Below are 19806 nucleotides of genomic sequence, written 5' to 3'. Positions count from 1 at the left end.
CTCTGCCTGTCACTCCCCCTACTTGTACTCGCTCTCTCTCTCTGGCAAATAAATAAAATCCTTTTTAAATTATATTTTAAATAGAGATTATAGTTATCTGTTATTAAGATATAAGAAGGTATACCATGGAAAGTCTCCCTTCTTGCTCTGTCCCCCAGATTCTCATTTTCTCTCCCCAGAGGCAAACACAATGAACTTTTACTTGCCTAACTTTCAAGATAGTGGATGCACGTTAAAGCAAGTGCATTTTTTTCTTGTACACAAAAGGTAGCCCACTTATTTTACTTTTAATAATAGTAATTCAAATTGTTATTAATATTTAAAAATAATAATAAAATAAAATTGTTTTAAAAATATTGTTATATGAGTTTGAGAAGAAAGTAAGAGAATGAAATGTAGATAATGAGTTTTCATGGGCTGGTCTTGTCAGGCATTCTAAATAATGTGGATAAATAGAATCAGAGTTATGAACTCTATGCTGTATGTTGAATTAACTTTATGTTTTGAAGACTTGGGGAATGTAGGACATGCTCAGATTGAATATAGTCCAAACTTAACTCTAGTAGATACTTCTGGTTAAAATAATACCTCAGTTTCATTTTCAGCTTACACAGATAGAAGGAACAAATATATGTGCTGTTTGCTTGACATTTTATGTAGAACAAACTATTAATAAGAGTTCAATTGTAATTATGGATTTATAGGATATATCACATTTATAAAAAATTAATAACATGCTATATACATCAAATGGAATATTATTCAGCCTTAAAAAGGAAGGAAATTTTGACACTTGCTACAAGACATTAGGTGAAGTGAAATAAGCTAGTCACAAAAGGAAAAATACTGTATGATTCCACTTATATGAGCTTCCTAGAGTAGTGAAATTCATAGAGACAGAAATTAGAAGGGTGGTTGCCCAGGGCTGGGGGCAAGAGTGGGTGGGAAGTTAATGTTTAATGGGTACGGAATTTCAGTTTGGCAAGATGAGAAGATTCTGGAGATGGATGGTAGTGTTGGTTACACAGTGTGGATTTATTTAATGTCACAGAACTGTACACTAAAAAATGGCTACAATGGTAAATTTTATGTCATGTTTTTACCACAAAAAGAAAGGAAACAACATTTCAGGTTTTGTCAAGACAGCCTACTGAGAATATAATAGAACAATATTTTTATATTTACTATAACATAATGCATTGTATCATAGGTGTTATCTTCAGGAAAACACACCGGACCTGCTAAATTAACAAATGGAAAGAAAGGGTAAGTACTTAAAGAAGTTTACAACTTCAGAAAATCTCAAGAAACATTTCAGGTCTTCGGGCTGCACTAAATTTTGCCTACCCCAGAAAACTAGGTGGGTCTCTACCTTCACAGACTCTGGGGAGGAACCTTCCATATCTACTCATGTTGATCATTTTAGTGTTTAACAGCCCTTATAATCATTATAAAATCCTATTTAAGTCCATTTTATGGACAAGCTTTCTTATCCAACCTTTGCTGGGAAGAAAATGACTACTTATTAATATATTTTGGAAAAAAAATTTTGTAGTATTTGTGAAAATATGAATGAACTTGTTTTCTAGGACCCATTTAAGAAAGATACCACGTTTTAATGCAGATTCTGGCTATGCTATCCATTCTGATTCAGAAAGTCAGGTAAGATTAAACTGAATAGATACAATATACACTATTATAATTAATTTTCAGGTTAAAAACTAAGAATTGGGAATAAAAATTCAGAGGTAAAGTATTGAAGGCTTTTCGCTTTAAAATATTTCTGCCAATAATAAATTGCTTCTGAAAAAAGAAATTTTAAAACTACGTAATTTGTTATTTTTTTTTTCCTCTGCACTAAAATTTTGTCTATGCATTTCTAAATGGCTTTCTCCTTACAGACTGAAACTGTACAAGGGCTTGATGGTTGTGCTTCTTTGCTGCAGGACATTTTGAGAAATGAAGATTCAGGTTTTTTAATTTTTTAAATACCTCTTTGCTAATCACCTTTTCTCAAATAATTGTCTTAATGCAAATGAATTTTTGTTTCAATTATTAATAGGTTCAGAAATAGCATATTCAGAAAATAGATATAATCCCAGATCCTTAGAAGGCAAAAGATTTGGAGCTAAAAAGAAAGGACATGAAAAACATGTTCCTTCAGGAGTCCGGAAGGAAATTTGTAAGTATTTTTTTCTCTTTTTTATTTAAATATGATCTTTGGGGCTTCTGGCTGACACAGTCAGTGCAGTGTGTGACTCTTGATCTTGGGATTGTGAGTTCGAGCCCATGTTGGGTATAGAGATTACTTTAAAAATAAATAAAATCTTAAAATATATATATAATCTTTAATTCTGAGGGTTTTGATAAATTATTGGGAGTATGCAGTTGGTCTTTCATTTTAATATGTGGGTTATTCAGGTGTGTATGTGTGTGCTTATGCTTCTCTTTCTCTATTCTGCTTCTAACTACTGGGTAGTTACTTTGTTTACCATAACTTTCCCAAGAAGAAAAGTAGAAAAAGTGACAGACTGGGTTTTGTAGAAGAAAAGTTCAAACTCAGAATGACATTTATGAGGTATATATAGAGTTATCTTTGTTCTCCTTGCCACTTAATTCCATAAATAACCACAAATTGGTTGTGTTTCATGTGCATACTTATACATACTAATTGTTTTAAAGTCATTTTATGTGTATACATTGTAAGTAGGTTTATTACTCAACTTTAAATGCCAGGTTTAGGATTTTGTCTGAGGGCCCAGCGTGTAGATTAAGTACACTTTTATTCTTGCTCTCAAAGCTCTGATTTTTTTTTTAATGGTCCAAGTATCAGAATTGTTACAGAGTTTCCTGTCTCTCTTATTTTATTTTCCCCTGAGAGCATGAACTGGACAAGGAGCAAGGTGAAAGAGTTTTATTAGATTTTAGAAATAACACCCGTAAAGAGGGGTCTTGTAATTGTAGGAGAGAGTTTACAGATACCATTTAATAGAGATTTTAAAGATGTGGTAAAAATAATTTTTGACTGGAGAATGTACACAATTCATTAACTACTTTTAAAAGAGAATTTGAGGTGATTTTCTTTAGGGGGTGATAGTGGTAAAGCCCTTCTATAAAGTAGATGATAAATTGAGCTATTTCTGAGAGTCTTTTCTTCCCTAATATTTTATGGTAAAAGTTTTTGAAGAATCATATTTCAAGAATTTGTTTTCCCTTCTTCCATATTAGTGTCTTCAGATAATAAGAAGCATATACCTAATGAAGCTTCTGCTGGAAGTGAGAGAGACTCATCAGATATACCACAGAATTGGTCATTGCAAGATCATTATAGAATGTATTCACCCATAATATACCAAGCCCTCTGTGAGCATGTGCAGACTCAGGTGTCACTGATGAATAATTTGGCTTCAAAGAACAACCCTAATGGAATTCCTACTGTACCTTGCCAGACCATGTCTGATTCTGGTTAGTATGAATGATATTTTAAAAAGCATGAATATAAACTCTAATTAAGTTACCTACTTATTGTAAAAGCAGTATGAGATGTGATAACTTTTTCTCCTCTTACCTTTTAGAATCTCAGGCAACTGTACATTCTAGTTATGGCGTATCTACCTCCACCCCAGTCCAGTTACTTCAGCATCCATCCTGCCCTCCAATGGTTCATTCTGTGGGTACAGTTTATACATTATACAAGTAATTATTTGCTTTGAGAAATCGTCACCTTAAGAGAAAAAATTGAGTTTACTGATTGATAATGCATTATTTTTTCAAATTATTTTTTACTAGAATAGTTTTACCCATTCATTAAGGATGATGATAAGGGGGGGGGAGGAGGAAAGAGATTATCAGAAAAAAGAAATCACCCATACCTACTACTTAAGCACATTTGCTGTTAACATATTGATAGAGCGCTTGCCAATCATTTAATTCTCTGGTTTTGTTTTCTGGTTTTTATTTAAGTTTGCTTTCTTTTAAAAATATAGTCATAAGGGCACCGGGGTGGCTCAGTTGGTTAAGCACCTGCCTTCAGCTCAGGTTATGATCCCACGGTCCTGGGATCTTGCCCCATGTCGGGCTTCCTCCTCAGTAGGGAACCTGCTTCTCCCTCTCCCTCTGCAGCTCCCCCTGCTTATGCGCTCTCTCTCTGTCAAATAAATAAAATCTTTAAATATATATATATAGTCATAATTAAATTACACAGTTTTATATGCTACCTTTTTTACTTAGCATTTTATTGTAAACATGTTTCTCAACGTATACCTTTTGTAAATTTTTAATATGTTAATACTCTATTTACTGGATATACTATAGTCCACATAACTACTCCCCTATGATAGGACATTTAAGTAACAGTTTTTTACTACCATAACATTTCTGTAAACATATTTGTGCAAAAGCTTTTTGTATGTTTGAGCTTATTTTCTTGCAATGCAATTTCTCAAAGTGGAAGTTTGTTTTAGTCCCAAGGTGGACTGATTTTTGATGCCTTTAAACCGTGTGTGATATTTGCAAACAGTTTATTTTAGTCATGGCTTTATAATGTTCCCATATTGCAGAGTGAACTAATTAATAAGCTTTAAAAAACTAGAATATTGTGCTCAAGGGAAATCCAGCTTACTCACTGGTAAGCTATAACTCCATCCCGCAAAAGTCATTTTCTAATATTTCTGGTTTGAGTTTATTATAGTTAATGCCTACAAGTCAATGCTCATATTTTTGAAGGCTTAACTTGTTTTTTTCTGTCTGTAGGAGGTTCAGACTGATGGTGACAACCAGTTTGCATCACAAAGTAAAACAGTTTCTGTGAACTGTGCTGATGTTCTACAGAATACCTTCAGTACTGGTCTTGGCGTTCCATGTAGCCTGCCTAAAACGGACAAACCAACTGTTCCACCATTTCAGCAGCTGGGTCTTGTTAATGGAATTCTGCCACAGCAAGGAGTTCCTAAGGAACCAGACCTACTAAAGTGTATTCAAACATACGTGAATCTCTTGCATTCTCATCCGGACAGTCAGATTCGCCGAAGCCCCACTCTGTTGCCGCCAGCTTTCCTGTCCAGTAATGAAGACAAATGTGCCAAAGAACAAATTGGAGAAGTCACAAGTGAAGGAAAGGATTTAAACATACACATGCGAGATTCAAGAATAAAGGATGTGCAGAAGGCAAAAAATGTGAACCAGAGTGCCGAAAAAGCCAGAACTATAAAGTATTTGTTGGGAGAGCTCAAGGCCCTGCTAGCAGAGCAAGGTATATGAGCACTTTTAAAATAATTTTCTGTAGTGGGGTGTTAATGCTAAACAGAAGTGTCATATTATTTAGTCATCATTTATATTTAGAATAGTCGACATGGAGTTTGTGGTATTTTCCACAGAAATATGTCTTGAGCTAATAAGGAAGTGAGTTCTGCCTATTTTATTGTTACTTTTTAGGTTTTGATCTCTTGTTTCCTGTGGATTTGAAATGTACAAGAGAGTGTCAAACAGTCTTTTACTTGCAAGTGTGTATTCATTCTACTTGATTAAAAAAGACCTTGAAAAGATTCAACTGAAGAGAATTTATAGCCATAAACTTTTAGGGGTTACAAGAGCCCTAAAGATGATTAACTCCCTAGAATAGACTGGTAACTTTTCCTATTTTAAAAAGATGCAGAGATTTTCTTCCCATCATTTCTTTAATAACCAGCTGTTATAAGGTTTAACAAATCTGACTTTGAGAAGTAATCCAAACCTTTTAATGCCGTTTTCAGTTTACTTTTGGGTTTTTTTAATAAATTAAATCAAGAAAAATGTCTTAGGTGGAGTTATGAGATATTTGAGCCAAGTCATATTCATTTGTTTTCATTATGTGTATATGCTAAATAATAGCTTTCACTTGGAGTGAGTTACAGATTTGTCATCTTAGAAACCATAGAAACCACAGTAATTGATTATGGCAGCACTGACTGAATACCTAATATTTGCAGATTGACAAAAAGAGATTCCAAATCTTAAAATGTGTTATAAGAACATGGCACTATTAATCTGAAGGCTTAATATATTAAAATCTCCATGTTTTCAGACCTTCAATTTATTACTATTCTCTTAACCAAATACTTAGTCATAGTAAGAATAATAATAAGAGTAACAGTATTGTCATTTATTGAGTATTTACCATGTGCCTGGCACTGTGCTGAGTGTTTTATATGCATTATCTCATTTAATCCTCACAACAATCCCATGAAGTATTGGTATCTCTATTTAACTATCAAGAAATCTAGGCTTCAGGAGGTTAAGTAATTTGACTAAAGTTCCATTGCTAGAAAATGGTAGAGCCCAGGTCTCTGCCTCGAATGCTTATGAGCAAAACCACTCTACAAAGGATTGGTAGGGAACTTCTCAGTAGTTGGTCACAGATGTTTACTGTGTACATGTACTTTATTTACATCAGGGTGTTAAAATACCCATGGGATTGAGTAAAGTTTTGTAATTTAGAGTATACTTTCTACCTCTTTTGGGTATAAGAGAGTAAATATTATAATTATTAAATGTTTTCAGTCCACAGAAAATTTGAATGGAAATGAAGGGGCAATTATAAAAGGACAAAAGATCTAAAATCCACCTTCTCCCTGTGTCTGTTTGCCATCTCTCAAACCATCCACTTCCTGAAATTAATATAGCAAAAATGGTACTGCTTTTGATGTGGACACCAAATGAGGTGTGGCTGGTTTTAAATCTACTTTATAAAATTAAATAATAAAACCTTATCAGAGTAGATCCTCCCTCAATATGTTGCCAAACTGAATAACCTAAAGTGAATTATTTGCTTATGCCACGATCAAAGGTTGTGTTGTAAATGTTATTACTGTAATCAATTGTAGGAAACCCTTCAGCAGTGATAGGAGTCCAATAGTCCTTTGGGATTGTGAGCTAGGAGACATGTCCGCTATCTTCCTACTGGACTCTTTAACTGAAAAAAATGACTAATAATCCTATGATAGAAGATTAATCTTTAGTTCACTGAATTTAATTTTTTTAGAATTCTTTTGAATAAGCAAATACAGGGAGCAGGAAAGAGGAAAATAGGATTTATATACATCACAATTATAAGTAATCAAACTGTTTATAGCAAATATGTACATATCTGAAGAATTTTCTTTTTAGTAATACACATGAATAATCATCCAAAAATAATTTATGGTATTGTTATTACTTATTTCTTCTCTCTTTTATAGAGGATTCGGAAATTCAGAGGTTGATTACAGAATTGGAGGCGTGTATATCTCTACTTCCAGCAGTAAGTGGAAACACAAATATTCAAGTTGAAATAGCACTGGCCATGCAACCACTAAGAAGTGAAAATGCTCAGTTACGCAGGTACGAATCGTTCTTTGAATATTTTTGTCATATGCAAAGATGTCCTATGGCCAGAACAAAGGTGCCAAATGAGCTATCTAGGACTCTGTAAGAAAAATAGATTTACTGTTTATTGCGTTTCTACTTTTACTTCTCCATTTCTAAACATTGCCAGCGTTCTTACTTCTGCTTGCTAGGACATATTTTCTCCCACCTCCTTTGCCTCCACTGTCACTTGGTTGGTAGGGTATAGAGAGAAAAATGAAGTTCCTCAGGACATTTGTCAGACTAGTCTGGGCTGTGCTGCAGTAACAAACTCTAGAATCTCAGTGGCATAGCACGGCCAAAGTTTCTTTCTCCTTCATGCCAAGACCCTCTTTCATTCTATCACTCAGGGTTTAGGTTCCCTCCATCTTATGAGGCCACTGTCTCATAAGACATGTTTTTCAGGGAAAAGAGAACATGGACGGATCTGGCGCACCAACTCTACACACCCCAGCCCAGAAGTGACAGTCTTGCTTCTGCTTCTGTTTTGTAGGCTAAAATGAGGCATATGGCCCTGCCTAATGTAAAGATTTGGGACATAAAATTTTCCCATACTGCCCATACACTCTGGGAGGAAAGGAGAACCTGATAGGGGTGAACACCAGTAGCCCCATCATGCTCAGACATAGAAAAAACTCATTTAAATTCCTAGATATTTTTTCTTTTGGCTATTTTAACTTATGTAGGAAATCACGTATTATTAGCAATATCCTAACTTTGAATGTTTCCGTGATGGCCACCAAGGCCGCTACTGCAGGGTCTGTACTTTGCAGAGAATTAGAATACATTGTCGGTGCTTCTGCGGCCCTGTAGTGTGCGTGGGCCCTGAGCGGGGATTATGGTTGCATGAGCTGTAGACGTTGTCACAAACATTTTCAAGAAATTAGAAAGCAGTAAAATAGGATTCCTAGTTGGAGAGGAGCTCAGATTTATGGATCGGGAGACTGCAAAGGCATGACACCTAGTGAGATTTACTTGCTTAGGATTATTTCTCTGAAGGTCATTAGTCTCTAAGATACTATGATATAGGATGGGATTGCTGGGCTTAAATTCTAATAATACTGTCTTCAGTTCTGACCTATAATAGCATTAGTTTTTCAAAATAAAAAACATGGGGCGCCTGGGTGGCTCAGTTGGTTAGGCGACTGCCTTCGGCTCAGGTCATGATCCTGGAGTCCCTGGATCGAGTCCCGCATCGGGCTCCCTGCTCGGCGGGGAGCCTGCTTCTCCCTCTGACCCTCCCCCCTCTCATGTACTCTCTCTCTCTCATTCTGTCTCAAATAAATAAATAAAAATCTTTAAAAAAAAAAAAAAAAAAAAACATGTATAAATATATAATAGTAATGGTAATAGCTAATACTACTACTAACATTGAATGTTTCTAATGTCCTATGCCTTTATATATGTCATCTCGTTAAATTCTCAGAATGGCTCCATGAGGTAGATATTATGTTATTCTCATTTACAGATGAGGAAACCAAGGCACAGAGAGGTTATGTAACTTGTCCAAAGTCACATATATAAAAAGATTCAAACTGGGTAGTTTGATTTTAGAGAACAAATTATCTTAATTTCTACATTCTGCATTGCTTCTGCTAGGAAATAGAATCTAACTTATTTTTACTTCAGGACTTCAGTATTTAAGTGTATTTTGTGGAATAGCAGACTGTATACTGTAAGCGATTTGAAAGAAGCGTTTTTTTAAAGGTATGACTGTCAACTAATTGGTGTCTTTAAATAAACATACCAGAACTTAGTCTCACAATATTATCTCTTTAAACATGTGCCCATGGGAAGTATCAGTGGCTCTTGTTTATTTCCCTTCTTTAGAACATTTTAGAATTGTTTTGGGAGCCTTTATAAGCCACTCAGGAAAATGAGACTTACTTTATTGGTCCACTGCTTGTTTTTATTTTTTTAAAAAGGTATTAGTTTGATGTTTAGCCTTATTCTTCAGACTTGGCACCAGATCTTTCTGGCTCTATGTCCTTAGAGGACAAAGGTTATATAGCATGCTATTCCCACTGTTTACTTGACCTTCTAAAAATGAAATATCTGAAAAACAAAGAATTTGTCTTTTTAGTAGAATGAGGTTTCCAGCAGAGGGGTAGGAATTTTTGTGCCTCTTTGGTAACTTAATTTAGAAAGAATCATCCAGAATTTCCATTACAAATGTAAGTTGGAATACATAGGTTCATTCAATAGTGTTTTTCAGCGTGGTTTTTTTTTTTTTTTAAGATTTTATTTATTTTTTGACAGAGAGAGAGACAGAGAGAGAGGGAACACAAGCAGGGGCAGTGGGAGAGGGAGAAGCAGGCTTCCCGCCAAGCAGGGAGCTGATGCAGGGCTCGATTCCAGGACCCTGGGATCGTGACCTGAGCCGAAATGACTGAGCCACCCAGGTGCCCCTTTTTCAGCGTTTTCAATCAAAAAAATTTTTTTTCCTGTTTGGACATTCAGAAACTATGTGTTTCTATTTAGCCAGAAAAGTGATCTTTCAGGACTTTCTTGGAGTTTATTGCCATCTTGTGGCTTAAAAAAAATAGCCAGGTGCAATGTTTTTGTGGCATTTGGGCGTTTTTGGCATTTGGGGCTGCACAGGTTTTATTTGGGACTTCTGATAACATTCTTAACATTTAGCCTTCCTGGTCCCTACTCATGAAATGTCTCTAGTGCCCCATTCATTGTGACCAACCAAAAGCCCCGGCACATTCCCAAATTTCCTGCATGAGCATTGAGAGGGGACTACTTCCAGTTAAGAACCATTGAGCTAGAGAGTTCCTTAATATGTACAGGGCAAGTTAGAATTCATGACCACTTCCTGACTATAGACTCAAATATGAGACCATTATGTCCTCACACAGAACAAAAAAATGAAATAGGAATGAGAGGGAGGAGCCAGGGTGGCATTCAGTCTTTTGGCTTGATCATTTGACAGATGGTAACATAATTCTCCCAGATGGAAGCTACTAAAGGAAGGATATATTGTTTATTTGTTTATTGCATGTTATTTTTGAGATAGAAGATATAGGAGAGCCAGTGAGTTAAGATTTAGACCTGCCAAATTTGTCATTTAGACCATCTGGAGATATATATGGTGTAAGTGGAGCACAGAACAAGATCCAGGATAGAAATGCAGACTGGGGAGTTATTCACTGAACACATTTTTATTGAGCTATTACTATAGATTTGGCACTGTTGTAGGCACTGGAGACAATGGTGATTAAAAACAAGTGATTTGCTATCAGCGTGTACGTGGTAGATTCACCAGGAAGGTATAGAGTGTGAACCCAGCCAAGGGTGAAGTGCTGGGGAATAGCAGCTTTTTAAGGGAAGAACACGGGGGCAGGAAGCTGTGAGAGAAACCCAAGAAGGAGCACGTAGGGAAGTGGGAGGAAAACCAGGAGAGAGAGATGTCACAAAAGCCATGGGAAGAAAGAATATATAGGAGAGATCTTTGCATAGCATTCAGAATAAACAAACTGACAAAAGAGATAAAAGGGGGTCAAGAATAAACATCACCAGATGACTTGCTCAAAGAAAACCCAAGAAAACTTGAAAAAATATTCCATAGTTCCAAGGAGATTAAAGATAATAGAATCCTTCTTAGAGGCAGGAAAAGAGAGAATGCTGTTTAAAGGAGAAAAGACAGCAAAGGAGAAGAAAAGTGAATTAGATGAGCTCAGGAAAGTAAAAGCAAAACATCTTACAAAAATGAAAACAAACATGAGGTCAGCTTTTTTATATTCCATTAGGATACTTACTATATTCCATTAGAACCTAAGCAATATAAATGCTGATTTTGTTGTTTGGGGGGTTTTGCTTTATCCCCCCAAATCTTTCTGTTTCATTTGCTACTAAATTCATAGTTCAGTGTCTCCTACCAACTTTAGCTTATTCCTCTTCCCAAACCCTTTTTTAAAAAAATTTATTTATTTTGTGATAAAATAAATATGACATAATATTTATCTTTTTAACCATTTTGTAAGTATACATTTGAGGGGCATTAAATACTTTTACAATGCTGTGTTCCCATAACCACTGTCTATTCCCCAAAACTTTTTCATCCCCAGCATAAACTCTGTACCCATTAAACAGTAATTCCCTCTCTTCCTTCCCCTTAGCTTCTGATAACGTCTGTCCTCTTTTCTGTCTATGTGAATTTGAGAAAGCTGAATTTTTGTCTCTTTTGTTTGTTGCTGTTATTTCCAGTGCTGAGAATTGTGCCTAACACTCACTCTGATAAATGTTTGTTAAATGACTGAAGGCATGGTGGATAAGGTGGAAGAAATAAAACAAAACAAAATAGAGAATAATTAAAAATTATTGCAAAGAAGATACATATGGAAGACAAACAAAGAATGCAGAATTTGGCATAATGACTGTTCCTGATAAAGAGAGCAGAACAAGTGGATTAAAGACAATGTTAAAAGATAACGTAAATAAAGGGAAATTTACTAAAAATCTGTGTCAACAGATCAGTAGGGCATTCAGGATCCCAGGAAAATTAAAATGATCCACACCAAGACATAAGCTAATAAAGTCACCACACCTTAAGGACAAAATAAAATTAACTTTTCTAGACATTCAAAATAAAAGCAAATAATGTGTAAAGAGAAAAATATCAGGCTGACCTCAGCCTTTTCACAGGAATATTCATTACCCAAAGATCATAGAACATTATTTACAAAGATCTAAGGGAAAGAAAGTATGTCCCAAGAATCTCATATGTGGCCCAGCAATCCTTTTAGTGTAAAGGCATACTCTCAAGTGTGCAAGAACTTAGAAAATACAGCACCCTTGGATTCCTTTAAAAACAACAAAAAATAATTGTTGAATGGCAAATTCTAACTAACCGAGAGTTCAATTCAAATAAAGGGGTGGATTAGAGATAAACATCGAATCTATACATAGAACTAAGACAACTGTGGAAATTAAGGTACAGAATAGAATTTGTTATCTTGACAATAAAAATTCCAAAACCAGTGTTTTTATATCCTATTTCCTTTATTTAAGGTTATTTAGGAATACTATTTTATGAAGTAGAGAAATATTTGCCTAAAGTTCATTAGTTCTGATTTCAGTTGTTACTTTTCCTTCAGATAAAATCATCTAATCCTAAATTCAATACATAATATTTTAAAATGGTATTTGTAATGTTATAAAAATAGTATTTATAAAAATTATAATATTATAAAATAGTATTTGTAATATTTGTAATAGTATTTGTAATATTATCTGTTTGGCTAATTTTTTCTCTCTGTATAGGCTTAAAAAATGTCTGAATGATATCCAGCAAGTAGTGATTATTATTTCTATTTAGTATTGTGCTAGAGGTTCTACCAGTGCAATAAAGCAAGGAAAGGGAATAAAAGCCTTTTAAAGTACAGGCTGTCTTACTCACAAATGACATGATAGTCTTTGTAGAAAATCCTACAGAATCTACAAAAAAGCAACTAGAATTAATAAATGAGCTTAGCAGGGTTGCAGGATATGAGATCAATTTACAAAAGGCAATTATATTTCTATACATTGGCAATGAACAATTTGAAGTGAAATTTAAAAACAATACTATTAATAGCATCAAAAAATATGATCAATTTAGGGATAAACTTGATTAAAAATGTGTAAGACCTATATACTGAAAACTATAAAACATTGCTGAGAGAAATTAAAGAAGACCTGTATAAGTGAGAGATAAACTGGATGCATAGATTATAAGACTTATTGTTGTTAAGATATTAGTTCTCCCCAAATTGATCTATAGATGCTATGTAACTCTGGGGAAAACCCAGCATCTTTTTTTTAGAAAGATTATTCTAAAATTTGTATGGAAATTCAAAGAATCTAAAATAACCAAACCAAAACAACTTTGGGAAAGGAGAACAAAATTGGTACTATCCTATTTCAAGACATAAAGTTACAGTAATCAAGACAGTGTGGCATTGGTGTAAAGATAGACAGATATATAATTGAAACAGAATAGAGTCCAGAAATAAACTCACATATAAAGGTAACTGATTTTTTAGGGGCACCTGGGTGGCTCAATCGGTTAAGCATCTGCCTTCAGCTTGGGTCATAATCTCAGGGGTCCTGGGTCTGGCTCCCGGCTCAGCAGGGAGCCTGCTTCTCCCTCTCCCTTGCCCTCAAATAAAATCTTTAAAAAATAATAATAATAAATAAAGGTAACCCAATTTTTGACTAAGATGCTAAGGAAATTCAATTGGGAAAGAATAGTCTTTTCAATAAATAGTGCTGGAACAATTGGAGAGCCATATACAAAAAAAGGAAAAAAGAAAAAGGAAAGAAGGAAGGGAGGGAGAGAGGGACAGGACCACTTCAGCCTTTACCTCACACCATATATAAAAATTAACTTGAAATGAATCACAAATCTTAATATATAGGTTAAATAAGTTAATATATAACTTAAATATTTATTAAACTTAATAAGTTAAATAGAACTTATAGAAAACATAAGAAAAAAATCTTAGGGATCCTGGGTTGGGAAAGATTTCTTAAATATAACAAAAAATCTAAGTAGAAAAAATTTGTAAGTTGGACTTCATCAAAATTTAAAATTTGCTCCTCAAAAGACACTATTACTAAAAGAGGCAAACAACAGAGAAAATATTTGCAATAAATATATTTGATGGACTTGTACATATAGAATGTATAAGGAACTGTTACAACTCAAAAAACAGGCAAAATATTTTAATAGACAACACATCAAAGAAGATAGATGGCTATTAAATAAGCATATGAAAATCTCATCATTGTTAATCATTAGGAAAACATAGACTAAAACCATGATGATATAACACTACATACCCACTAGAATGACTAAAATTCAAAAGACTATACCAGATGTTAGTGAGGATGTGGAGGAACTGGTACTTGCATAATTTACTGGTGGGAATATAAAATGGTACAACCGCTTTGGTAGTTTCTTAGAAATTAAACATAAACCATATGACCCAGTCATTTCACTCCTAGGTATGTACTCAGAGAAGTAAAAGCATATGACCACGCAAAAACTTACTTGTGAATGTTCATAGGAAACAGCCCCAATGTCTGTTAACAGGTGAATGGATAAACAAATGGTATATCCGTACAATGGAATACCGCTCAACAGTGGGAAGGAAGAACTATTGATGCGATGGATGGATGAATCTCAAAATCATTATGCTGAATGAAGGCAGGCAGGCTAAAGAATATATTGTATGATTCCATTTACAAGATAATTGTATATGTATAAATATATAGTATAAAATTCCAGAAAATGCAAACTAATCTATAAATCAGTGGTTGTCTGGGAAGGGGATGCTATGAAAATGGAGCATGTGGAAATTTGGAGACGTGATGAATGTCTTAATTGTGGTGATGGTTTCATCACATCATATATTAAAACTTACCAAATTATATACTTTGATTATATATATGTGCAGTTTATTATATATGTTTCATTTCAGTAGAGCCATATTTTTAAAAAGTGAGTAAACTGAAAAAAAATATTTGCCTAAATGTCATCAGTTCTTTTCCTTTGTTTAAATCAAGTACGTGAAAATATAATACATAATATTTGTTAAAACCGTGTGTAACTATCCATTTTTAAAAGATTATCTTTTGTTATTTTTTTATCATGTATCATTTTTAATAGGACAATCATGTTTTAAAAGCCTGGCCCTGAAAGCTGGGAATGAGAAGGAAGGAGAGTAGCTAATGGTGCAGTTGGGTTGGAGGGAATATTTTCCTAAATATGGAAGTGCTTTTAATATGCTTCTTGGCTTATGCACATGAACATCTAAAGAAGGAGAAGCTGCAGGTGGAGAAGATAAAAGAGGTGGAATTGGAGCAGAGTCCTTTAGGGTAGAGGAGAAGCTGGGATCCAGGAAGCTGATGAGGCTCCCTTTCTCTAAGACTAGAAGAAAGAAGTGAGGATTAGTGTGTGTGTGTGTATATATATATATATATATATATATATATATATATATATATATATATGGATAAATTTGTACACCCTGGGGCAGAAGGGTAACAGTTTGTCCCCAAGCCATGTTATTTTTAGTGAAAATAGGAAAGTATCCTACTGAGAAGAGGAGAGGGTAGGAATGAGAGGCTTACAGTGAGGGATGAAAGTTTAGGCTGGCCATATAGGGGAAGAGAAGAGAAGAATCTGACTAGGGACATGCGTACAAGAAAATTGTCAAGCAAAGCTTCTGTCACACACTTGGTGTGTAAGAGGACCTCAGTTTTCCTAGAAAATACCAAAAGAAGCATTCTAGGTAGAGTTATAGATTACCAGTCTATGCTGCCTTTCCTAGATCTGCACTCTTTGTTATAAAGGGGAAACTTTTCAGAAAAGCAGAATTGTTTTGAAACAAACATGAGATTGTATTACACTGTTGTTCTTCTGTAGCTTGCTCTTTTTCACTTCACAATGAGTCTTGAAGATATTTCCTTGTCAGTACATGTAGATGTCTCTTTTTTAAAAAGTACTTATGTATTTCTTATTATGGATATACCATAATTTATGTACCATTTTAAGTTGTTTCTAACTTCTTACTACTAAATATTGCTATTGTGAACATCTTTGAATATATCTAAAGGTTGTAGATGCTTTTGCACATGTACAACTATAGTTGACTCTTGAGCAATGCAAGAGTTAGGGGCCCTTACACCCTACGAAGTCAAAAATCTGTATATAACTTTTGACTCCCCCACAACTTAACTACTGATAACCTACTGTTGACTGGAATCCTTATCAATAACATTGAATGTTTTGATTAACATATATTTTGTAGGTTATATGTATTATGTACCGTATTCTTGCAATAAAGTAAGCTAGAGAAAAGACAACATTAAGAAAATCATAAGTAAGAGAAAAATACATTTATAGTATTGTACTATATTTATAAAATATCTCTGTATAAGTGGACCCTCACAGTTCAAACCCGTGTTGTTCGAGGCTCAATTATATTTCTGAGGCTAGATAACTTAGAATTATTTTGTCAGAGATAATGAACATTTTACATTTTGTTGGGTACTGTCAAATTGCCATTCAAATGGTTATATCAGTAGACTCCCACCAATTGAAATAATTCATTTGCCTCACCAAAAATTATTTCCTTTTATTTTTGTCAATCTTGTGGCCATAAAATATCTTCTGTTTTAACTTTGTATTTCTTCGTATCAGTAACGCTGAGCATTTTTTGTATGCTTATCGGCCATTTTTTTTTTTAAGATTTTATTTATTTGAGAGAGAGAGCGAGAGAGAGCAGTGAGCAGGGGGAGGGGCAGAGGGAGAGAGAGAAGCAGGCTCTCTACGGAGCGGGGAGGGGGGAGCCAGACATGGGGCTTGATCCCAGGACTCCGGGATCATGACCTAAGCCAAAGGCAGACGCTCAACTGACTGAGCCACCCAGGCGCCCCTAGGTCATTTCTATTTCTTATGTGAATTGCCCATTTTTTTGTCTTTCTTACTGATTTGCAGGAGCTCTTTAAGTATTATGATTTTTTTGTCTCATATATGTGGCATGTATTTGCTTCCAGACTGCTAATTCTAGAACAAGTTTTAAATTTTGATATCATTAAATCTTTCATTCTTTTCCTTGATGGTTGGTGGATTTTGAGTCTTGCTTAGGAATGCCTTCCCCACTTCAAGATTACGAAGATTTCCACCTAAAACTTTTATGGTTGGTCTTGTTTGTCCATTTTATGTTTACCTCCTTAATCCATCTGGAATTAATACATGTAAATGATATGGGGTAAGGCACTATCATTTTAGATTCAGTAACAAAAATAAATAATACAGAATATTTTCAGGTAATTAATTCAGGAAAGATAATAGAGACAACTTTTTTTCAGCGTTAACTTCTTAGAAGTAAACATTTTTGTGGTTCCTTTTGTATGTTGCAGTTTGTGAAGTGGCCACAAATTGTGAAGTTCATTGTAGGGCAAAGTTGCTGCTCATTAGCATTCACTTTTTTAAAATAGGGCCATTAACTTTTCCATCTAATAAAGAAATTATTAGAAGCATAGGTTTGCATTTCCCATTTTTTCAATATGTGACAAACCAAGCAGATGCATGTCTGATAGCAGTCAGTCCCTGTAAGTATTCTAGTTCATAGTTATGACAGATCTTTTAAAAAAGTAGGTTGTTTGTACAGTAATGAAAATACAGAGAAGGAAGACAGAAGAAGAAAATAGCAAGAAGAGATAGGAAGTGAAAGAAATTGAAAAAAAAAAAGACAAGGAAATCATTGAGAGAACAAAAAAGGAAAGGGAAAATAAGAGAGGTCATCTTTTTTCTTGTGAAGGGAGAGTTTATGCTGTTCCAGGCAATCTTTTAAAAATTATCTCAGGCCCTATGAATAATAGCAGCAATGTGGCTTTGTTGTTTTATTTATTTGGTTTTTATCTTTTGTTTGGGGGATGAGATGGACTTCTGCAATCCTAGTTGGTACCATCTTTTATCTTGTCTTTTTCATTTTTAATTTTTTAATCTTTTTCTTCATGATACATGTACTCTTTAATGCCCATCCCCCCTTTTCCCCATCCCCCTACTCACCTGAGCGAAATAGGTCAAATACCATATGATCTCATTCATATGTGGAATTTAAGAAACAAAACAGATGAGCAAAGGGAAAAAAGAAAGACAAGCCAAGAAAAAGACTATTAATTATAGAGAACAAACTGATGGTTACCAGAGAGAAGGTGTTGTCTTTTTTAATAGGCTGTTAGATGTACACAGTTAAATGAGTTTGGGATTCTTGGAATCATGTTTCTTTATTATTTCCTTTAGGCAACTGAGAATTTTGAACCGGCAACTTAGAGAACAAGAAAAATCTCAAAATGCATCTGGTGCTCTGGAATGCAACCTTGAATGTAGGTAAAAGAACTTTAAGAACTGATAGTAAATTCTTTGTTCTGGAAATACTGATAAAGAATTGAACTTTCCTAATTACTTTGTCTTAAGAAGACTTTTAATTTATATTGGAAAAAATAGGAATAATACTTCTTATTAAAAATTAAAATAGCACAGAAACAAAAATAAAAGATCTGTGCTATTAGCAATGTCCACAATAGCCAAAATATGGAAAGAGCCCAGATGTCCATCGACTGATGAATGGATAAAGAAGATGTGAGATAGATAGATAGATAGATAGATAATGGAATATTACTCAGTCATCAAAAAGAATAAATCTTGCCATTTGCAATGACATGGATGGACCTAGAGGGTATTGTGCTAAGTGAAATAAGTCAGAGAAAGACAAATACCATATGATTTCACTCATATGTGGAATTTAAGAAACAAAACAGATGAACATAGGGGAACGGAAGGAAAAATTAAGATAAAAATAGAGAGGGAGGGTGCCTGGGTAGCTCAGTTGGTTAAGTATCTGCCTTCGGCTCAGGTCATGATCCCAGGGTCCTGGGATCGAGTGCCCAATCAGGCTCCTTGCTCAGCAGGGAGCCTGCTTCTCCCTCTCCCTCTGCCTGCCGCTCCCCTTCTTGTGCTCTCTCTCTCTGTCAAATAAATAAAATCTTTAAAACAAAACAAAAAAACAGAGAGGGAGGCAAACCATAAGAGATTCTTAACTCTAGGAAACAAACTGAGGGTTGCTGGAGTGGAGGTTGGGGCGGGGATGGGGTAACTGGGTGATGGGCATTAAGGAGGGCACTTGATGTAATGAGCATGGGGTGTTATATGCAACGGAAGAATCACTAAATTCTACCCCTGAAACTAATACTACACTATATGTTAACTAAACTGAATTTAAATAAAAAACTAAAAAAAAAGATCTGTGCTATTATATCCCAACAATATACCCCTATTTTTTTTAAAAGGCTGTATTTCCTTTCACATGTCTACTGTTCATATAGAATTGATCTGTTTCACATATACTGAGTTCCTACCATGTGCCCAGCACTAAAAGAACTATATGTGTTTTTTTTCAATGAGATTACACTGCATATGCTCTTCTGAAGCTTGCATTTATTCACTTAATATGTAGTAGACAATCTTTTTTTTCCTTTCTTTTTCAAGTTTTTATTTAAATTCTAGTTAATTAACATACAGTGTAATAGTAGTTTCAGGTATAGAATTTAGTGATTCATCAATTACATACCACACCCAGTGCTCATCACAAGTGTCCTCCTTTATTCTTATCACCCATTTAACCCATCCCCCTGTCCACCTCCCCTCCAGCAATGCTCAGTTTGTTCTCTATAGTTAAGAGTCTGTTTTATTTATTTATTTGTTTGTTTTAAAATTTTATTTATTTGAGAGAAAGAAAGTGAGTGAGAGAGAGCACAAGCCAGGGGGAGAGGCAGAGGGAGAAGCAAACTCCCTGCTGAGCAGGGAGCCTGATGTGGGGACCATGGACCCCAGGGACCATGACCTGAGCCAAAGGCTGACGCTTAACC

The 19806-nt window shown here is 34.8% G+C and overlaps 1 protein-coding gene across 1 annotated transcript in view; it reads left to right on the top strand.

The window, feature by feature from the left end:
• Nucleotides 1-19806, top strand: part of CCDC14 (coiled-coil domain containing 14) — a 42795-nt gene that overhangs the window by 5758 nt on the left and 17231 nt on the right. The window contains exons 2-10 of the mRNA XM_036120198.2: nt 1211-1266; nt 1590-1662; nt 1902-1971; nt 2063-2182; nt 3229-3465; nt 3576-3670; nt 4753-5251; nt 7215-7356; nt 18182-18264. Of these exons, the coding sequence (XP_035976091.2) occupies nt 1211-1266; nt 1590-1662; nt 1902-1971; nt 2063-2182; nt 3229-3465; nt 3576-3670; nt 4753-5251; nt 7215-7356; nt 18182-18264 (1375 nt within the window). The remainder of the gene's footprint in view (nt 1-1210; nt 1267-1589; nt 1663-1901; nt 1972-2062; nt 2183-3228; nt 3466-3575; nt 3671-4752; nt 5252-7214; nt 7357-18181; nt 18265-19806) is intronic.

The sequence above is a fragment of the Halichoerus grypus genome, chromosome 1 (genome assembly GCF_964656455.1).
Source record: "Halichoerus grypus chromosome 1, mHalGry1.hap1.1, whole genome shotgun sequence".
Classification (NCBI taxonomy): domain Eukaryota; kingdom Metazoa; phylum Chordata; class Mammalia; order Carnivora; family Phocidae; genus Halichoerus; species Halichoerus grypus.
Note: the sequence above shows the minus strand (reverse complement) of the source record. Positions and strands in the feature narration are given on the sequence as shown.